This window comes from Erithacus rubecula, assembly GCF_903797595.1.
Source record: "Erithacus rubecula genome assembly, chromosome: 16".
Taxonomy (NCBI): domain Eukaryota; kingdom Metazoa; phylum Chordata; class Aves; order Passeriformes; family Muscicapidae; genus Erithacus; species Erithacus rubecula.
Window position 1 is genome coordinate 5750282 of NC_136668.1, and position 17523 is coordinate 5767804.

The 17523-nt window shown below is 39.9% G+C and overlaps 1 protein-coding gene across 5 annotated transcripts in view; it reads right to left on the minus strand.

The window, feature by feature from the left end:
* SLIT3 (slit guidance ligand 3) overlaps positions 1–17523 on the minus strand; it is a 463958-nt gene that overhangs the window by 74619 nt on the left and 371816 nt on the right. For all 5 annotated transcript variants that reach the window (XM_079319922.1, XM_079319923.1, XM_079319921.1 and 2 more), the window contains 5 exons: positions 16799–16931; positions 8295–8363; positions 7182–7253; positions 6928–6999; positions 1576–1647 (listed from right to left, as the gene is read on the minus strand). In XM_079319922.1, coding sequence (XP_079176048.1) covers positions 1576–1647; positions 6928–6999; positions 7182–7253; positions 8295–8363; positions 16799–16931 — 418 coding nt within the window. The remainder of the gene's footprint in view (positions 1–1575; positions 1648–6927; positions 7000–7181; positions 7254–8294; positions 8364–16798; positions 16932–17523) is intronic.

Genomic DNA, 17523 nt, shown 5'->3' on the forward strand with positions numbered 1-17523 from the left:
GTTTCAGGATCCTCTTAAAAAAACTGGAGAGCACAATTGCACTGTAAAATTCAACTGCTCAACTGTGTAAATTACACCCCAGACAGGTCTTATTTATTTTATGGATCCTATTTATTACTGTTCATTTGGGCTTTGTGTATTTTACATTTCTGGCAGCACATATATCTAAACAGAAAGACTGCAGAGATTGTATTGGGCCAAAAGGGGTTTTATCACTCCCTAAGGTGAATGGTTTACCCAGGAAAATTGGATCTCCACTTCATTTAATGCAAACCCTGAGGGAAATCCAAACAAATGGGACATGCTATGTTTATTCCTTGAGTTCTGAAAATACCCCCAGCAGCCAGATTCCCAGTATAGAAGTTGTCATTGCACTTCCAAAAGCAGGTATGGGGCTTCAGCTCAGTCAGACTTTCAATCCCAAACACATAAAATGCCTTGACTAAACTGGGAACAGGAAAAACAAATGATACCAAGGTGTAAACTGGAAACAGAGAAGATTATTTCTTTGCTGAAGTTGCCCAAGTTGCTCTCATGATTTCTGTCCCTACCAATCTGACACGTTTTTATTTTTTACTGTCCACAGAGGACCAGAGACAGAAAGCTGTCAGGCATGTCCAGAAAACACTTAAATACAATCTGAATCTGGTGTTCAGGGAAGTGTTCTGGAGGGCATGTTAAAGGTTAAAATGAGACAATAAATAGATATAAACCTATGTTAATGCACACATATCTGCTTGTGTGCACATCAGCATCAGGGCAGAAAACATCTGTATCAGCCTGTGAAACCACTCACTTCACAAAGGGACCAGCACACGCCCAGCCCTCTGATTCACTGAGGACAGTAATCAAGAAAGTGATGCACAAAATTGCTTTTCCTACATCAATTATCTAATAGTGTGAAGTATCACACACTATCTCAGTGAAAAAGCATTTTCTGCTCACTCAAGTTTAGTTTGGAGTCATTGCAGCTCTTTGTCTGTTCTTTTATCAACTAAACTCCATTTGAAAGTCTCCTGGCACTCTACCAGTATAATAGTAATTTCCTCAAAAAGCTGAAATGCCTAGTAATTTTTGCAAACTATGGAATGAAGTATTAATTCTGTGAAATGACCAATTTCCATGTGATTAAATGTTTGTAGTAGTGATTCATCAACAAGTCCATATACTGACAACATTCCAGTATGCAAAACATATGACACTTATTAAGCAAAGAATTCACATTTGCTTAATATTTGCTCTTTGTGGGAGGTTTCCTGTCTCACTCTCAAACCATAATATACTCTGCATTTCACATTGACAATGCTGAAAGGAAATCTTGAACACAAAGTTCACAGCAGAGAAAACTGTCACATTTGCTCATTTGGTTTTCCTTAAGAAAATATTTTTATAACTAATAACAACAGGTTCTAGCATTTTTAAAATTTCCTTTGAACATATGCACTATGACTATCCAGAGCACATTATGGAAAGTGAGCAGGAGAAAATAAAAAGCTACACAATCCTACCAATATGTGCTGTTTTACAAATCTGAAACCATCAATCAAAGAGTTGAAGCCAGGCAGAAGTACTTACAGATGGGACAGAGACACCAGGTCATTGAAAGAACCCTCAGGAACACTGGAAATATCATTTCCATGAAGTGTCCTAGAATGGGGAGAAGCAGCAAGGAATTAAACCACAGTTTTTTGTCTGATCCCTGCAACTGAAGGAATTAATACTTAAAAAAGGGTATTTACTTTTGATTCTTTGGGACTTTCTGTGAGTTTCACAACTCATGAACTGCTTTAGCACTCCTGTCTCTAGCTGCTGGCATTTAAAACAATGATGCAATCAGAATTGTTGGTGAGTGCTGCTGTAAATTAAAAAGGTGACATACCATTTATGCTGTTAAAAGTGTACTCATGCCAAGTAGACCCCCAGACATCCAGACCTGTGTTTTCTTACAGAATCCCATTAGCCAGAAGCACAGCAAAAACAGAGCAGGGAGAATAAGAATTGTGAAAGTTAAATTAAGTATTGACTTCAAGAGATCCTAGGAGAGAGAGCAAGGGTCCCTGAGGGTAAATATAGCCACACATTCCTGTTCTTACAGTAGAAAATATCTCTGTGCTACCAAGGAAAGCACCTGAAATCAGTTGTTTTAGGACATTATTCACCCTGTGCAAAGAAACTATCATTTTTTAGCAGCATTTTAAGATCCCCTGAAAGGAGTGAAAGGGTTCTGCACTGTTTCCAGGACAATTTAAGCACCCACTTTATCTCTTTTCTGAGAAATACATTTGTGTGTGGGTTTCACAGGTAAGCATAAATGGGAATTACTGTCAGTGCCCCAGACATGGCAGAGGAAGGAGGAAGACAGAAAGCTGCTGTGTGTTTTGGAGCAGCTCTTGCCCTTGAGTCATTTATTTTCTAACTTACCTGGTGATTTGCTGACACAGCAATCACAGTTTTTATTTCTGTGAGTGCACATATTGTTGAAACGTTGGGTTTAAAACAATCCAAATATCAACCCATGGAAACAGACAATAGCCCCAAATGAAAAAAAAAGCATCTGTTTTTTGCAGCCTTTCTTCCCTATCACCACTTTCAGCTGCACCAGGGTGTACATGATGCCCTTCCAACATCCTAAATTCTGAAATTTTTCTTTAAGCCTCCTTTGGTTTTGACTATTAATAATAACTTGGCATATATAAGAGTCTATCTCCAAGAAATTAATCTGAACAGGAACAGGAAGGATATGAGCTCCCACACAGTAACTCCAGATGAAACACACTCACTAATTCTGTACAGAATTACCAACTGAGTGAGACAAACCCTACAGCTATAAAATAAGGAGTATTTTGTTGGTGAGGAGGCCTAGTCAAGCACTTGCCATCAAAATGGTCAGCAAAATAGGCACAAATATATAAGCAGCTGCTCATAATGAGCTTATTGCTGATCTTTTAAACTGCAAGACAATTCTCTGTAAACAGACAACTTATATTAATCTTTGGGTTGTATCAGTCACATTTATCCTGTGAAGAAGTACATTTTCTTTTCTAGGTGTATTGGAAACATCTAAGAGAAGCTGAGGAATGACATAGCCATTTATCTGTAAGAAGTTAAACTTGTCAAATAAAACCTTAAAAGGATTGGCTTTATTACATGTCCCAAGCACTGAGGTGTTTCATGGATGTAAGAGCCTGCATTTTAATAAAAAGATCATGTCAGAATCATCATCACTCCTGCAACTAAAATGAAATGACAAATGCTAAATCCACCTTAAAGCTAACAAAAATAAATAGTGGCAAGAGAATTCAACAGTGCCACGAAAATCTCCTTTTGGACCAACATCAGGAATACATTTTTATACCAAAAATTCTTATAAGCAAATAAAATTCTTCACATTAGGACAGTTAAAGGACACACACTGATGTGTCTATTCTCCCTCAAAAGCACAACTTCCAGTGATACTCTTATCTAAACTCCAGAAAACAGCACAGGTGTGAGTTTAAGGTGATGTGGATCTCCTCTGGAGGACAGAGTAACAGAACAGTCCAGAATTCTTGAAATCAAAACTTCCTTCTAACACAGAACCTCGCTAACTTATTCCTTTGTCTTCAAGGAAGGAAATTAATTCAACATATCCTTTTGGGCTGGGGTTTTCTGGTTGTTTTTCTTTTACAAACCCTTCCCGTGTCCTGCCTGCCAGCCCACTGTCCACAGCAGTGGGTCACTGCAGACAGAGGGGGATGTGTTTTTGTGAAGACAGAAATGTGGCTGAAGGCTTGAGCTCACAGAGCCACAGCCCATCAGGGGCAGACACCCACAGGGAACCCCAAGGATGCCAAACTCTGCAGGAACCAGCACAGCTCAGATGTCAGGGAAAGCCCACAGTGTCACTGCTCCACGCTCCCAACAGCAGAGCTTTTACAAATTCATTGGATAAATACAAGGAATCATTCTCTGATGAAAAAAAAAAAAAAAAAAGAAATAAAGAAAAAAAGAAAAGTCAGATGCTTGTGTTAGGTCAAATCAGTGCAGCACCCAACAATGAAACTCCACTGGAAAAACTTTGTGCCCAAAGATTATTGGTGACAGCTTTATCATCAGGCATATTAGTGTTTGTCTGAGGACAATATTTCTGCAGGAAATATCCAACAGGTTTCAGTAAAACTGGAGTATCTGTTAACAGAATATTTAGTAGGTAATTTTATCCCTTTCCCCCCTAACCATAACATGGACAATTATTTAGTGACCTTAGCAAGTATTTTGATTTTTGGACTTAGCATCTTAACTAAGTCACATATAAAAAAATGTGATTACACAATAATCTTTAGAATAATTTGTTCAGGTCATCCAGAGAGTTCTAATACTTATAATTTGTCTTAATCTCAGTTTCCTTATCTGTTTATATTTAGTCTCTAAGAAGACTAGCTTTGGATAAATTAACTGAAAATCAAATCCACAACTTTTCACTGTAACAGCTTTGGCTCAAAAACCTACTGATATCAACTTCTGCATATTAAAAAATTCTCCAGACTTTACGTCCTGTGCTCTCCAGCACCCTTTGGCTGCTGCTGTGGATAAACCATGAGATAAAGATCTGATTGTGTAAACACTGATTGATATTAAGGCTTAAACCTAAACATGTTGACTTTGCAATTTTCCCACTTATGCTGAAAAATCTAAGAAAGGGAGTTCAGAATCAAATATCTGTCAAAGACCAAGTGCATCACACAGCTATGATTATTCTGATTTTCAGAGCAGTTATTTACTGTAATTACTATAGAGACAAAAATTGCAGAAAACATAAGGGGTTTGGAAGACTTTCATGAGAAGAGTCTGCTACCTTCAAAGGCATGCACAGCCAAAGGTAATGAGATCCCTATATTCTTTTTATTAAAAAAAAAAAAAAGGGGGGAAATTGTTTTGCTGATGTTTTCTCTTTTAAGTTCCCCTGAGAGCATGGATAATAAAAAACTGACAATAACAGATTTCATTTTGTCTCTTGGAAACCATTTTCTCTTTGGAGAATTGATTTTTAGTAGCAGCAGTGATGACACGTGGCAAAAGTTGTAGCTGATACCAGAGTTTTGTGGGCCATAATAAATCAAATCAATCTGGAGGCTTCCAAATGCAGGGAGCAGAGGCAGAGATTCCCATCTAGGCTGCATTTCACTGCTCTGTGCAAGGCAGTGGGGGGTTTCTCTCTTGAAGGAAGAAGATACTTTCTGATTAGCAGATCATTTTAAAAAGCCAAAAAACAACAGTTGTCATTAAAATGCTGCCCTCTGTTTCTGCCCATATGTGGCCTGTAAGAACAGAAGTGAAAAGACAAATTGTAGCTATTGGAAAGAGGAGGCACAGTTTATCTACACCATAATTCAGGGTAGAGAGCCCCACACAAGCTTTAATCAAGCTAGCTTGCATATCAGAAGCAGGCCAGAAGACAGCTCCATATGGAATAATTTATTTGGCCATGAAACAGAATATATTAATCTGTGGCTGAATTTCAGGACTCATGTAACAGCTCAAATGTGACCATCCTAGTGTGTTAGAAATCAGGATCCCAAGCCAAATGCAAAACAACAAATCCAAATCACGTATCTTTCTTGTTTTTACTAATGAAAAGTGGGAATCCAAAGCTGTCTTGTAATTTGGGAAGTTGAAACTGAGATATCTGTTTTACCACTGAAACCACAGTGAAAGGTCTCAGCCAAGCATCTCTGCCTTATTGCTTCCACAGTCCCAGTACTGCCCATGTTGACACTTTGATTCCACATTTATGGAGCCAGTGCACAGCAACCACTTCTCTTTAAATTAACACAAACTTCTGCATCTGAGCATCATCTAATTTTTAATAGAAAATATCAACGTGAACTTTCAAAGCACTCAGGACAATCTTCAGCTCCTCTGCCCTGAGCTTTGAGTGTTCAGAACTCTTTCTCCTTCAGCATACTGAACAAATTCACCATAGACAAGCTATTTAATTTATCCCCTTTGGCTACTGTGCACATCATGGTGACCCACTCGAGTTTCTGGGCCACAGGGAGGGAAGTGTCTTCTACACCTTCCTGATGTGGGGCCAGGTGTCCACAAAACCCAGGGTTTGTTTCTGATAGTGAGAGGCAGTGAACACAAGACAGGAGCAGGAGCCAGTCCTGCAGATGTAGGGAAAGCTGGGAGGAGGCTCTTGCTGTGAGGAACAGGCCCACAGTCCACACTCTGAGGAAATATAAAGATGACTTTCACAAGAGATTGTAAACAAATGGTTTAATCCAGAAAGCTGCTGAAAGCAGCTGCACTGGAAAGAAAGGAATAGTGCAGAAAAGGACCTCCCAAGAAATAAACCACACATGGATATCTCTAAGCAAGCTCCCACTTGATATGAGGTGTAATTTTATTCACAACTTAGGGACATTTGAGACAGGCGTCTCAGCATTACTGGTGCCCAGCCACTGGCATGATTTATTCACTGATTTAATTTGAGGGCTTCTAACTTCCCTTCAGATCACATTCTAGCTTGCCTGCTTGAATCTGAATCAATAGAAAATATTCTGAAAATGCACAAGTTTTCCACAAAGACTCTCTTGCTGAAGCATCCAATGGAAACTCAGACTCTATGAACAAATATATACAAACTAAGAGAAAAGTCCTTTCCTGTGGAGCACCCAAACAATGTTCAGGCAGAAGAGACAGACTCTGTGAGGACTTTTGGAGACCTGTTTCCATGATAGTTCTTGTACCCAAGCTTTCAGAGAAAAGCCACTCCTCCTGCAAATACGTGATTGCATCTTTAGCACTCACCTGCTCTGGCCTCTACTGGACAAACTGCACCAGAGTACAAATACATTGACATTAACTATGTGAAAATTCATGACCACCTGGCCTTTAAACCCTGCCTGCCATCAGTTGCAGCTGCACTGGAGGAGTTGCACTTACAGCACTCGCAGAGACCGGAGCCCGTTGAAGGCGTGGACAGGGATGCACCGGAGCCGGTTGTAACTCAGGATGCTGGAGGAGGGGAGAGCACAGTCACAAATCTGTGTTGCCTTTGGTTATTGCACTGCTAACTCAACCACAGATAAGCATGGAAAGCCACATGCTTAAGCAACAAGAGATACACTAATTGCTCAACAGCTTAGATGGTGTTGGAAAAGCAATTAAAGCTGTTATCAAAACTTTGGGCTACTTACAGCGTTGATAACTGAGTCATGTTGCTGAAGGTGTGATTGGCCAGTACACTGATGCTGTTGTTACTCAAATCACTAAAGAAACACACAGAGAAAATATCATTTACATGTATGAATTAAGAAAAATGTAAGATTACATAATATCTGCACAGAAAAAGGCTTGAAGCAATTGAAAAGTCACATATTATCAACTGGTGTCTTTTCTGACCAGCTTTGAATGAGCTCTAAAGGAAAGGCACATCAGACTCCCCTAAAAAGCCGCAGACTCAGAAACATTAAGGCATATTTCCAGCATATAGCATTCAATGAAAAGAACAAATGAATAAATGATACAAGCACTGCTGAATATTTACTGTTCCAACTTGCTTTGCAATATATTCCAGGCACCCCACTTCCATATGCTCCTCATATTGACAGCTACTAGAAAATAATTTAATTTTTCATTTTAAAAAGTGTTTTAGGCTCAACCAGAACATTTTGTTTTGTTATTGATCTCCCGTGAAAAGCAAAATTAGAGATGTTTCCAAATAAAAAACACTTTAAAACAAAGGATTCCAGTTTTTCCTCAATGTTGTTTTTGTCTGAGGTTGCCCAGCCCATTGGACTGGAGTATCTGCACAGCTGATTCCAAGAGCATTTGAATTGAACAATTTAGGCAGGAAATTTCACTCCTGTGTATTTCAGGGAGCAATTTACAGAACAAACTCTAGCTGTGTCTCTATCTGCATGACTGTTCATAGAAGAAAAAGCTATGCAAATTGTCATTGCCTTAGCATTGTAAATATGGCCTCATCTAGCATAAATTAATGTGTCTCCTCTGCTAATGACCTTTACAGATAAATCTGCCAAGTGAAACTGCAGCAGCCTGTGTGAGAGTTTTGTCCTCTCGGGGTCCTGCAGAGCAAGGGGCTTCTCAGGCACCTCACTCTTTATGAACAATTATTGGCAGCAGTGTCTACTGTGAAATTCCTTCCAAATTCAAATTACAGAAGGTTTTGGGGTTTGGTGTTGGTTTTTTCCTCCCCCCTCCAAATGCCAATTATTTATGTTCCACCAACAGCATAGTGCAGAAAGAGTAATGCAGTTTTCCTGACATTGAAACCACGTGTTTCTTACATCAGTGTCAGGTGTCTGAAGGCAGAGAGCCCCTTCGGCACAGCAGGCAGATGGTTTCCTTCCAAGTATCTAAAAAAAGTCAGACAAATATACAAACACATTAACAAGAACTCATGTCACTCAATCTGCACCATGAATGAGGACAATATAAAGTCAGTCACTAATGAAATTATCTTTGATTCATTGCTTCAAAACTCCAACAGCTTTTACTTGATAAATGAATTATCCCCATGCAAAACACGACAGCAGCTTACTGATTTACTTTATTTGTTTTAAAACTTGGAAGTGCAAAAAAGATCTCTGGCCTACAGCAAACAGAAATGACCATTTGGATCTTTTGTGACAGCAGCTGAAAAAGGGGAGAAAAATTGCATGGCTTGTGCCCTGAACTTAGAGTTACCTTTCCCAAGTGTCTCCAACAGTGCTGACTGCTCCCTGACCCTACGAGGGAGGCTCTGTCTTGTGCATGTGAGTTCCTTGTGCAGCCAGAATGGGAAGAGGAGCTGCACTCCCAGATCTCTGTGCTGCTAAAGGTCCCACTTATTCCACATCAACACAAACATCCACAAGTTTGATGGCACCACAGCAATACACCCTTACACCCTCCTTACCTCTCCTTTTCCCAGCATGCTGGTACAGGAGGAAAACTTGGTATAAATTAAAGACCAAAGACCAAGCTCTCTTGGAACAGAGGTTCCTCCTACATGCACTAAATAGATTTAACAACATATTTAGTGTTTCCAGTGTGGAAGTTGTCTGAGACACCACTGAACCTATTTCTATGCAGACACAGGCATGGTAGGGCTAAAGTCTTTGGGGGAAATCCTAACTCCTCATACAGGCAAATAGAGCCTCCATTTTGCAGTTTTCCTCCACTGAAGAAACATGATCAGTGAGGTACTCAGCAAAACCTCCTGAAAAAACACAATAACTCTTAAAAAGCTTGCCAAAAGAGAGCCTGGGTACTCCAGTCTGCACAGCTGACTTGTGGTAGTGATGGGATTTGGGCATTTCCCTGTTTACTACCATAAAATAGAGACAGTGGCTTTTAGGTACCCCTGGAAGATACCAAAGCAATAAGGCTCCAATGAAAAGTGACTACTGTGATACTGTGGCAGTGTCAAGATGTTTCTCCAGACATCTTCCAGAAGCAGCATCTACCTGGCAAACAAATCCATCCTTGTCAGAAGGCACTGTGGAGGAGGAAGGCATTCCTCCCTCCATACGTGGGATGAAAGAGAAAATGATACCTCCCTTCCTTACATGATGCTGCAGGGATTTTTCCTGAGGTAGACATGGGGCAATGCAATTGATATGGAATGTTTTGAAACATAATCAAGTGTAGCCAGGAAATGCAGCCCACAGACACCAGAACACTTAATGTGCTGCCTCTGCTGCTGAAAACAGAATCTGATAATCATGTTAAGAATTTTTATTCCACACATACAATTTCCTTTTCTCTGGCAACAGACCTCCTTATTCTGCACTTACTATAGCAAACAACAATAATAATAGATTATCCTTGTGCTCTATGTTCCCTTTCTACATTAACTGTAACAGCACAGAGATACTTGTGTAAACTAAAGAAATTTTTCCCACAAACTTTATTTTTACATAATTAAAAAAATAAAATCTATAAATAACAACATAATTTTTACATGATGTATTTTATAGCTGGCATTACTTTTCCTCCTCTTTGTTTCATCTTAATCACCTTTCAACATTTTCTGCTGCTTCAAATCTCTTTTCTACTGAACTCCAACTGAACCCCTCCACCCAGCCTCACCCTTATCCCTTCTGCCTGTGCACAGGATCCCATCCTGGCAGAGTTATCTCAGAACATGCACTGGAGCTCACCTAACTTCTTGTCAGGGTTAGGCTGGACAAGGTGGGAATACCAGCTTCTGACTTTTTAACCAAAAGAAATTACTTTCTCAGTTAAAAAACCCTACTGAACTAATCACTCTCTCCCCTGACAATGAGCACTGAGTGAGAGCTGCACAGCCAGCAAAGCAGGGACAGTCTCACTAGCCAGAGGACAGGTTAGTTGTGCCACACCTACACCTCCCATGGATATCTACATCCAGAAAGTGGAAAACCACTTGTTTAATTTTGGCTAAATCTGCTACAAATCATTGTGAAAATGGAGTTCCTTGGTAATTTCCCACTACAAATTTAGACATGCATGTCACATTTTTAACAGGGCAAGCCATGTCTCTTTTCCCCAGTCATGGTCTGCTGTGGATGCAGCAGGAAGCTGGGAGTCTGTGCCTTCTCCTTCATCCCAGAAAATCACAAATCTCAAACCCATGCAAGAGGGCAGGTTCTAGTCTTTATTCCAAATGTAGAATTCTAAGGATTTCTAAAGGAAATCAAAAGCAGGTCATGTATTATGTATCTGGAAGTTATATATGATTTTTGTTTCGGAAAGGAGACTCTTGCAATATGTTGAATTCCTCAGGAACATATTTTCAGGATATTCTCCTGTTGATCTCAATATGAAACAGCCTGCAATTTAAACAAACTGCTGCTAGTCAGCCAAAGTTTTTCCCTCTTTTGCTTTCTGGGGCAATCAGAAGTCAAGGGTGCACATTTTAATTCAGTGCTTTATGACTCAGACTAACACAGACATGCAGACCCCTGGAGTTAAACTCCTACAGAAGATCTGCTCTGAACAGCTCTGGATTTGCACTGCAGCAATTTGATGGTTATATAAATGTGCTAGCAGAAAACTGCAATAATCATATCAGTGATACAGTGTCTGAATAAACACAATTTAACTCTGAAAAAGTACAGATAACACACTTTTCACGCATCCATAAGAACAATTCACCACCACTAAACCTCTCACCCCATTATCCAAAGCCTGGCAGCATTTTCTAAGATGAAGGCTTTCATTCTGAAAGCACATTTAAGTGCAGGGAATTTGAAATAACCAAGGCTTTTAGGGCATAAGAGCCTGCCAAGTATCACGAGGATCTGGGATGCAGGATTTGAGGCAAACAACTGCAGCAGGGGAGGAGCAGGAGGGGCCAGCCCCTCCCCACCTTGCTGGGCTCAGCAGGATGGATGGGGCTGCAAGGGGGCTGGAAGCTGGACATAGTGAATAGAAGAATTATTCTGGAGGGCAAATGGGCAGAGACACAAAACTTTGTGTATTTATGTATACATCTATATAAATAAAAAAACACAGATGAAGCTACTGATGCCCTGCCAAGAAACTCCTCAAAATAGCCATAAAAGAGTGGATTTGGAAGGAAGATTAAATTTTTAATTCTTTCCAGTCTTTAGCCAAAGGAATATGATGTCCATGGAGTCTGGTATGCAAAGAAATTCTGGTATGAATGAAGAAAAGTATATGTCTAATTTTAATTCTGGGAATCAATTTATTAATATACAGAGTCAAGACTGAGTGTCAGCTACCTTAAAATAGACACTGACTGCTAACCAAAACAACCTCATCTGCTTCCTAAGGTCCCTAGGCTCTAGATTAAATATCACATTGGAGGTTTTTGGTTTTTTTCTTTACCCTGTGAATGCTGCTGAGAATCCTCAAGTCTCAGGCAACCAACAGGCAATCACCAGTGCAAAAAATGAAAAAATCCCAAAATATGTGTTCAGCTCTCAAAGGAAGCCACCACCTTCCTACCTGGAGAGGTTTCTTCTAGAACATGGCCAGGGGGGCTGGCACTGTGGGGCAGGGCCTGCAGCAGTCCCAGGGCTCATCCAGCACACACCAACACACACACCAACATTGCACATAAAAAATTTAAAACTATGCATAAAAGATGACAGCTGATCTTTTTTCCAACTTGTCTATTTTTGTACCACTGAAACCACTTGGATTGGAGGTGATATAACCAGCACAAGGTGCCAGAGCATAGTGAAACAATTTGAATCACTTGGAATCCTTTTTGTACTGAGATGTCTATTCAGCCATAAAGTCAAGCTCACAGTGGCAATCTGTGCTAAGAGGAGAAACTGGAGAGAGAAATCAGTTCTCAGGCAGTAATTGAAAAGGCACAAAACCTTTTCTTTAAATATTCCACAAAGAATGTTACATTACAAAAACCAAGATACTTGGCAACTTTATGGAGCTCTAAAATTAAGTTATGCTCCAAAATTTTTAATGTCTATACCCAGTATCCAAAATTTTTGAGTCAAATTTCATTTCCTAAAAATGGTGGTCTAGAAAGGAATTGGACTGTGAAAGATGAAACATTCACAAAACATGAATTTAAGAGCTTCAATGACAGTTCATTGAGAGGAAACAAAATTCAAGTGTGGATCTAGGTTCAAATACAGATCTTGAACTCCTGCAAGCTCTGGTAAATTTTGACTCTGGGTTTTGCTGTATTTGTACATCAGACCACAGCCTCCATGTCTGACACACAGAAACATGGCTGTGTTTGAAAGTTAAACTTTAGTCTCTGCTAGTTCTATTGTCACCTTTCTGATATGTACCCAAACTTTACCAGTCACTGAATGTGTTATTTGACAGTATTGATATTATTTGCTTTTTCTAAACTATCAGGTTTGAAATGCAGATTAATTCCTCTATTTTACCTGTAATTAAAATATCCTCTACAGAACTCTCCCTTCTCACAATGGGAGAATCCCCCTCTGCAGAAAATGAGCAGGACCATGTAACTTAATTGTTTCTCTCCTTTACTATGAAAGGACAATTCCCTGATGCCTGTGCTGGGGGTCATTGTGTAAGACTGTGAATTGCTGGACAAGCAAGAGCATTTGCATTCTCAAGCAGATGATTTACATCAAATATCTCACTCCAGAGTTTCCCTTTGATCAGCAGCAAGACAGGCAAACTGAAAAAACAGTGCTAAAGTGTTACAATATTCCACACCTATCCAAACTGCTCTGGGCATATTTGTAGCATGATTAGCATGGCCCAGGTATGAGCCACTGTTTTTAGTCCCAAGTCAAAGGAAATCACAAGTGCCTTGGAAGCTGGAAAAAAAGGGCTGTGATTGGTGGTAAATACCTCCAAGTAGACATGAAAATTCATGTGTCAAATACATGAACCTACCAGGCAGAACAAGAAACAGAAATGGGAGAGAGAAGGTTTGTGAGGAGAGAAATTACAAAAGTAATGCAAATATTAACCTGCATTAATATAAATGGAAAGGAAAATAATCACTAACAATGATGTACGGGTGTAGGTTTTTCTAACAATGCCACCAGTGCTATCCTATAGCCTGGTGTCATGACAACATTTGGAGTCTAGAGATGACATGATTGGTACATATTTATTCTAAAACACACCATGCTCATTATGTTACAGCTTGTGCACACTGTCCACATAATTGCCTCCAATGTTTTTCCCCAGTGCAAAATGTTATTTGCTGTAGGTCCATAAAAGCAGCTGGATGCTGTCAGATAAGACTTTATTAGAAATAGACTATACTTTTGTGAATAAAAGGAAAAAATCTAGTATTCACACACTGAGGTAATACATAAAAGGAGAAAGAGCATGGGAAACTTAGTTCAAACAGATTTAGGGGAAAAAAACAGAAGAAAAGGAAAGCCTAAAACACTAAGCAGCAGCAAGGCTGAGTTCCAAACTAGTTCATTGCATGAACATTTTACTTCTGAACATCTGGAGCAGAAAACTGAATAGTTCAAAAAACCCAAGGTTTCTCTTCAGGGCAAGCAAACAGTGGGAAAAAATGAAGGCAGTACATAAATATACAGTGGAGAAATATACAGTGAAGGAATTTTCAAGAAACAACATAATATTTTCCTATTTCCAAGAAGCTGGAAGAAAGCTTGCCCATGATGACACAGTTTTCTGAAGAAGAATCTAGGAAATAGACATTTCTTGCATCATCATTCCTCTGAAAAGCCAGGACACTTAGTGATCTTTTCAACTCTGTTCTAGATGGAAGCCTTGCCTGCCAAGGTAATCCCTGCTCCCAAGGGTGGTACAAATCAAACACAGGGATGTCTCCTATCATTCCAAGCTCTAAACATGAAGGAGATAATGGTTTTCACATGTCTTGTCTATATATACATTGAAACAGAAACTCAGAATGAACACTGAAAGGAGTGAGCCTGTGTCTCCTGTCCACCCTGCAATAAAACTTTGCTGGGGATCTTTCTGCTGAGTGTAGGCACAGTGAAATTGAACCCAGAAAGGGTAACATTTCCCCTCTGTGCCTGTGCAAGAGATATGCTTATTTTTGTACAGTGCTATTTAATATCTGTTACAAGGAAAGGATTCTTGTTTTAAAACTATTTTAAGACCTCTAAGAAAATTTAAAGAAACTTCTGAGAAGACCACATTCAGCCACAGGAGAGTGGTTTAAGTAGATACATGGCAGCTCTTTTCTTTAAAAAACATTGCACAAAAGCACTGCAGTTTAATAAAAAAACACTGCAACTAATGTACCTGGCAGATGAATACGTCAGCAATGGAAGGTTATCAATGCCAGACTGGTGCATTCATAAAAATTGCACTGAAATGCTCCTGTGCATCCTGTCCCTGCTCAGGCCTCCTGCAGGGAGGGAGCTGTGGGACACAGGGACAAGAGACTCTGCATGTCCTTGTCACCTCCTTGGCACTGTGGGCTTGGGCAACTGAACGAGGCAAGTCTCTCTCATTCTGTCCCCAGGAAGATTTTGGGTTCTCCCTTCCAGGTTCCAGCTGTCCTCAAGATGAGGCAAGAGGCTGGGTTTCACATCAGATGCTGCTTATCACAGCAACAACAGCAGGTCTCAAACACAGAGGAATAAAAATGTGTAACTTCACACTGGTAACTTGTAACCTGCATGATATAACAGGTTATGGGCAGTATCTCTATCTCAATCTGGAAGCAGAAGAAAAGCAAGCAAGATTGATTATTTTTTATTTACTTATTTCATTCTTGTCACAGTTTCCACAAACATATAAAATTTCATGCTTCAGTACCTGCAACCCATCTTTTGGTGTAGATACAAATAAGGAGCTCAGTTTATGTTGGTGGAGAGGAGAATGAGATCAGGATTGAATTTGGAGACAGCTGGGACAGATTCAAAGGTTATATCTGCAGAATATGAAATATTCAGAGCCAGGCAGTCCATGGCTGCCTGTGTTCTGCTGACACATTTCTGGATGGAAAGCAGAAAGCTGAACTAGAGCTTTGCACAGCCAAGAGGCTCCTTGAAGAAGACAGTCACTTAAACTCCCATGAACTCAAACTGCTCAGCTCCAGGCTGTTGCCTCATTTGCCAAGACATGGTTAAGAAATATAGTGGTTTTTGAGAATATGAGATTAATTTTACTCTTTTGGTGAAAGTTATGTCATCAGGGTATCAGATAGTATCAGTAAAACTCAAGATGCAAAATTTAGGCGTAAAAATTCCTCAGAGTGGCAGTGGAAATCAGAGTAATATCTGTGATATCTTACTGCTGGCAAGCTACATTTGAATGCAATGACACCTGAACAAAAGCAGAGCAGAGATGACCTTGCAGACTTCCTAACACTGATGGCAATATATATAAAGGAATCCAGACCAGGAATTGGCTTTTAATTCAATTCACTATTAATCACACCCTGGTCAAAGGTGTTCCAAGGATGTATTCATCAATGCAAAACTTCCATGTTGAGTTACCCCAGGCACTTCCAGTACCTTCATTCACCAACAAAGCTTTGTATTTGTCTACAGCACTGGTAAAAACAGTGTAAACCCCATTCTCCCCCTGTGAAGGGAGTAAAAATAATAGTAGGTACTAGAAAATAGCAGAACCAGATTTTAGTTCATTATAAAATTCATCAAACATACCAATGAATTCAACCAATTATTTTCACATAGAAACGTTGATGAGATTGTAACAAGTTTCAGTAATGACTCACCTGGGATAGATTTGAATAAGGGCCTAAAGGGGAAAAGCTCAATATTTCTACTGCCAAGTACTTAAGTCAAGCAGTTCCACCAGGATATTTTCTTTCTATGGAAAGAAAATCCACTATAAAGTCCTAGTGAGGTATAGATGAAAAGACAACTAGAGAGATGGTTCTCAACTAGGATGAATTTACTTTGTAATATAATCTAATTGTCTGTTATTTTAGCCATTTCATGAAGTTGGGAGAAAAGAATTCCTTGTTTCTACCACCAGTTTCCTTTTTTTCCTTTTTTGATCTCCTAAGAGAGCAATTAGCTCACAGCTGCATAACTGAGGAACGTATTTTCATCATCCTTTCAAACTGCCTGTTGTGAGCTTGGGCTCCTACAGAAGCACTACAGGATTATTTGATACTAGTAAATGCATTTGTTCCTACAACCAGAATTAATAGGTACAAGGACAGATAAACTCTGTTCCCATTACAAAGTGATTTATACAGTCAAGGGACAAATAAGAATGAGAATCGTGGCCAGAACATACGGAATCACCAAAGCACAGATGACTAAAGTCAAAGGCAACCCCCCCCACGGGCCCACAAAGGCTCAGTGTGCTGCAGTTTGATGAACTTCTGGAGAGAGGGGACAGGTAAAAGGTCACTTACAGCTCAGTCACATCCTTGGGAATTCCCTTGGGCAGCGCCCGCAGCCCTTTGTTGCTGCAGCGAACCACGGAGTCCACACAGGTACACTGGGAAGGACAAGCAGGGGAAAGCAAGCAGCTGCTCTCATCATTACCTGCACAGGGACAGAGGCACAGTGTGAGGACATCAGCATTCCAGCTCAAGGCACCTGTCTGAAGATAACTGGTGGCAAGGACCAGGGAGGGGCACCCTGAATCCAGGGTAACCATCACAGCATTTTAAACTGATCCAATGCTTTGGAGCACCCTGCCTTCATGCAAGTTCTTTAGGCAACATGAGCAGTTCACAAACTGGATAGAAATATTTTTTTCCTAAGGAGAAGCTACTTTGCAATACTTTGTAATTCTGCAAATTATTGTGCGATCCATATAGTGCATGAATCCCAAATCTTCTCCCCACCAGTAACATGCCAGCTGAAATGGAGAACTCAACCAGCACATTGCCCTTAAATTCATCTAGATAGATGATATTCACTATCTACTCTCCTTTTGGAATACTTTTTTAAAATTCAGCTTCTGGATGTTTATTTTTTACTTTTCAAACTCAGGCTGGCACTTTGTTTATGATCTGAATTGTAAAGCCTCATTGTTTTTAACAACGATAACCAGGCAAACAACAAACTGAAGCAGCACACTTCCAACGGCTGGCAATCCATCTGCACACACATAAAAATATCAACTTTCTCC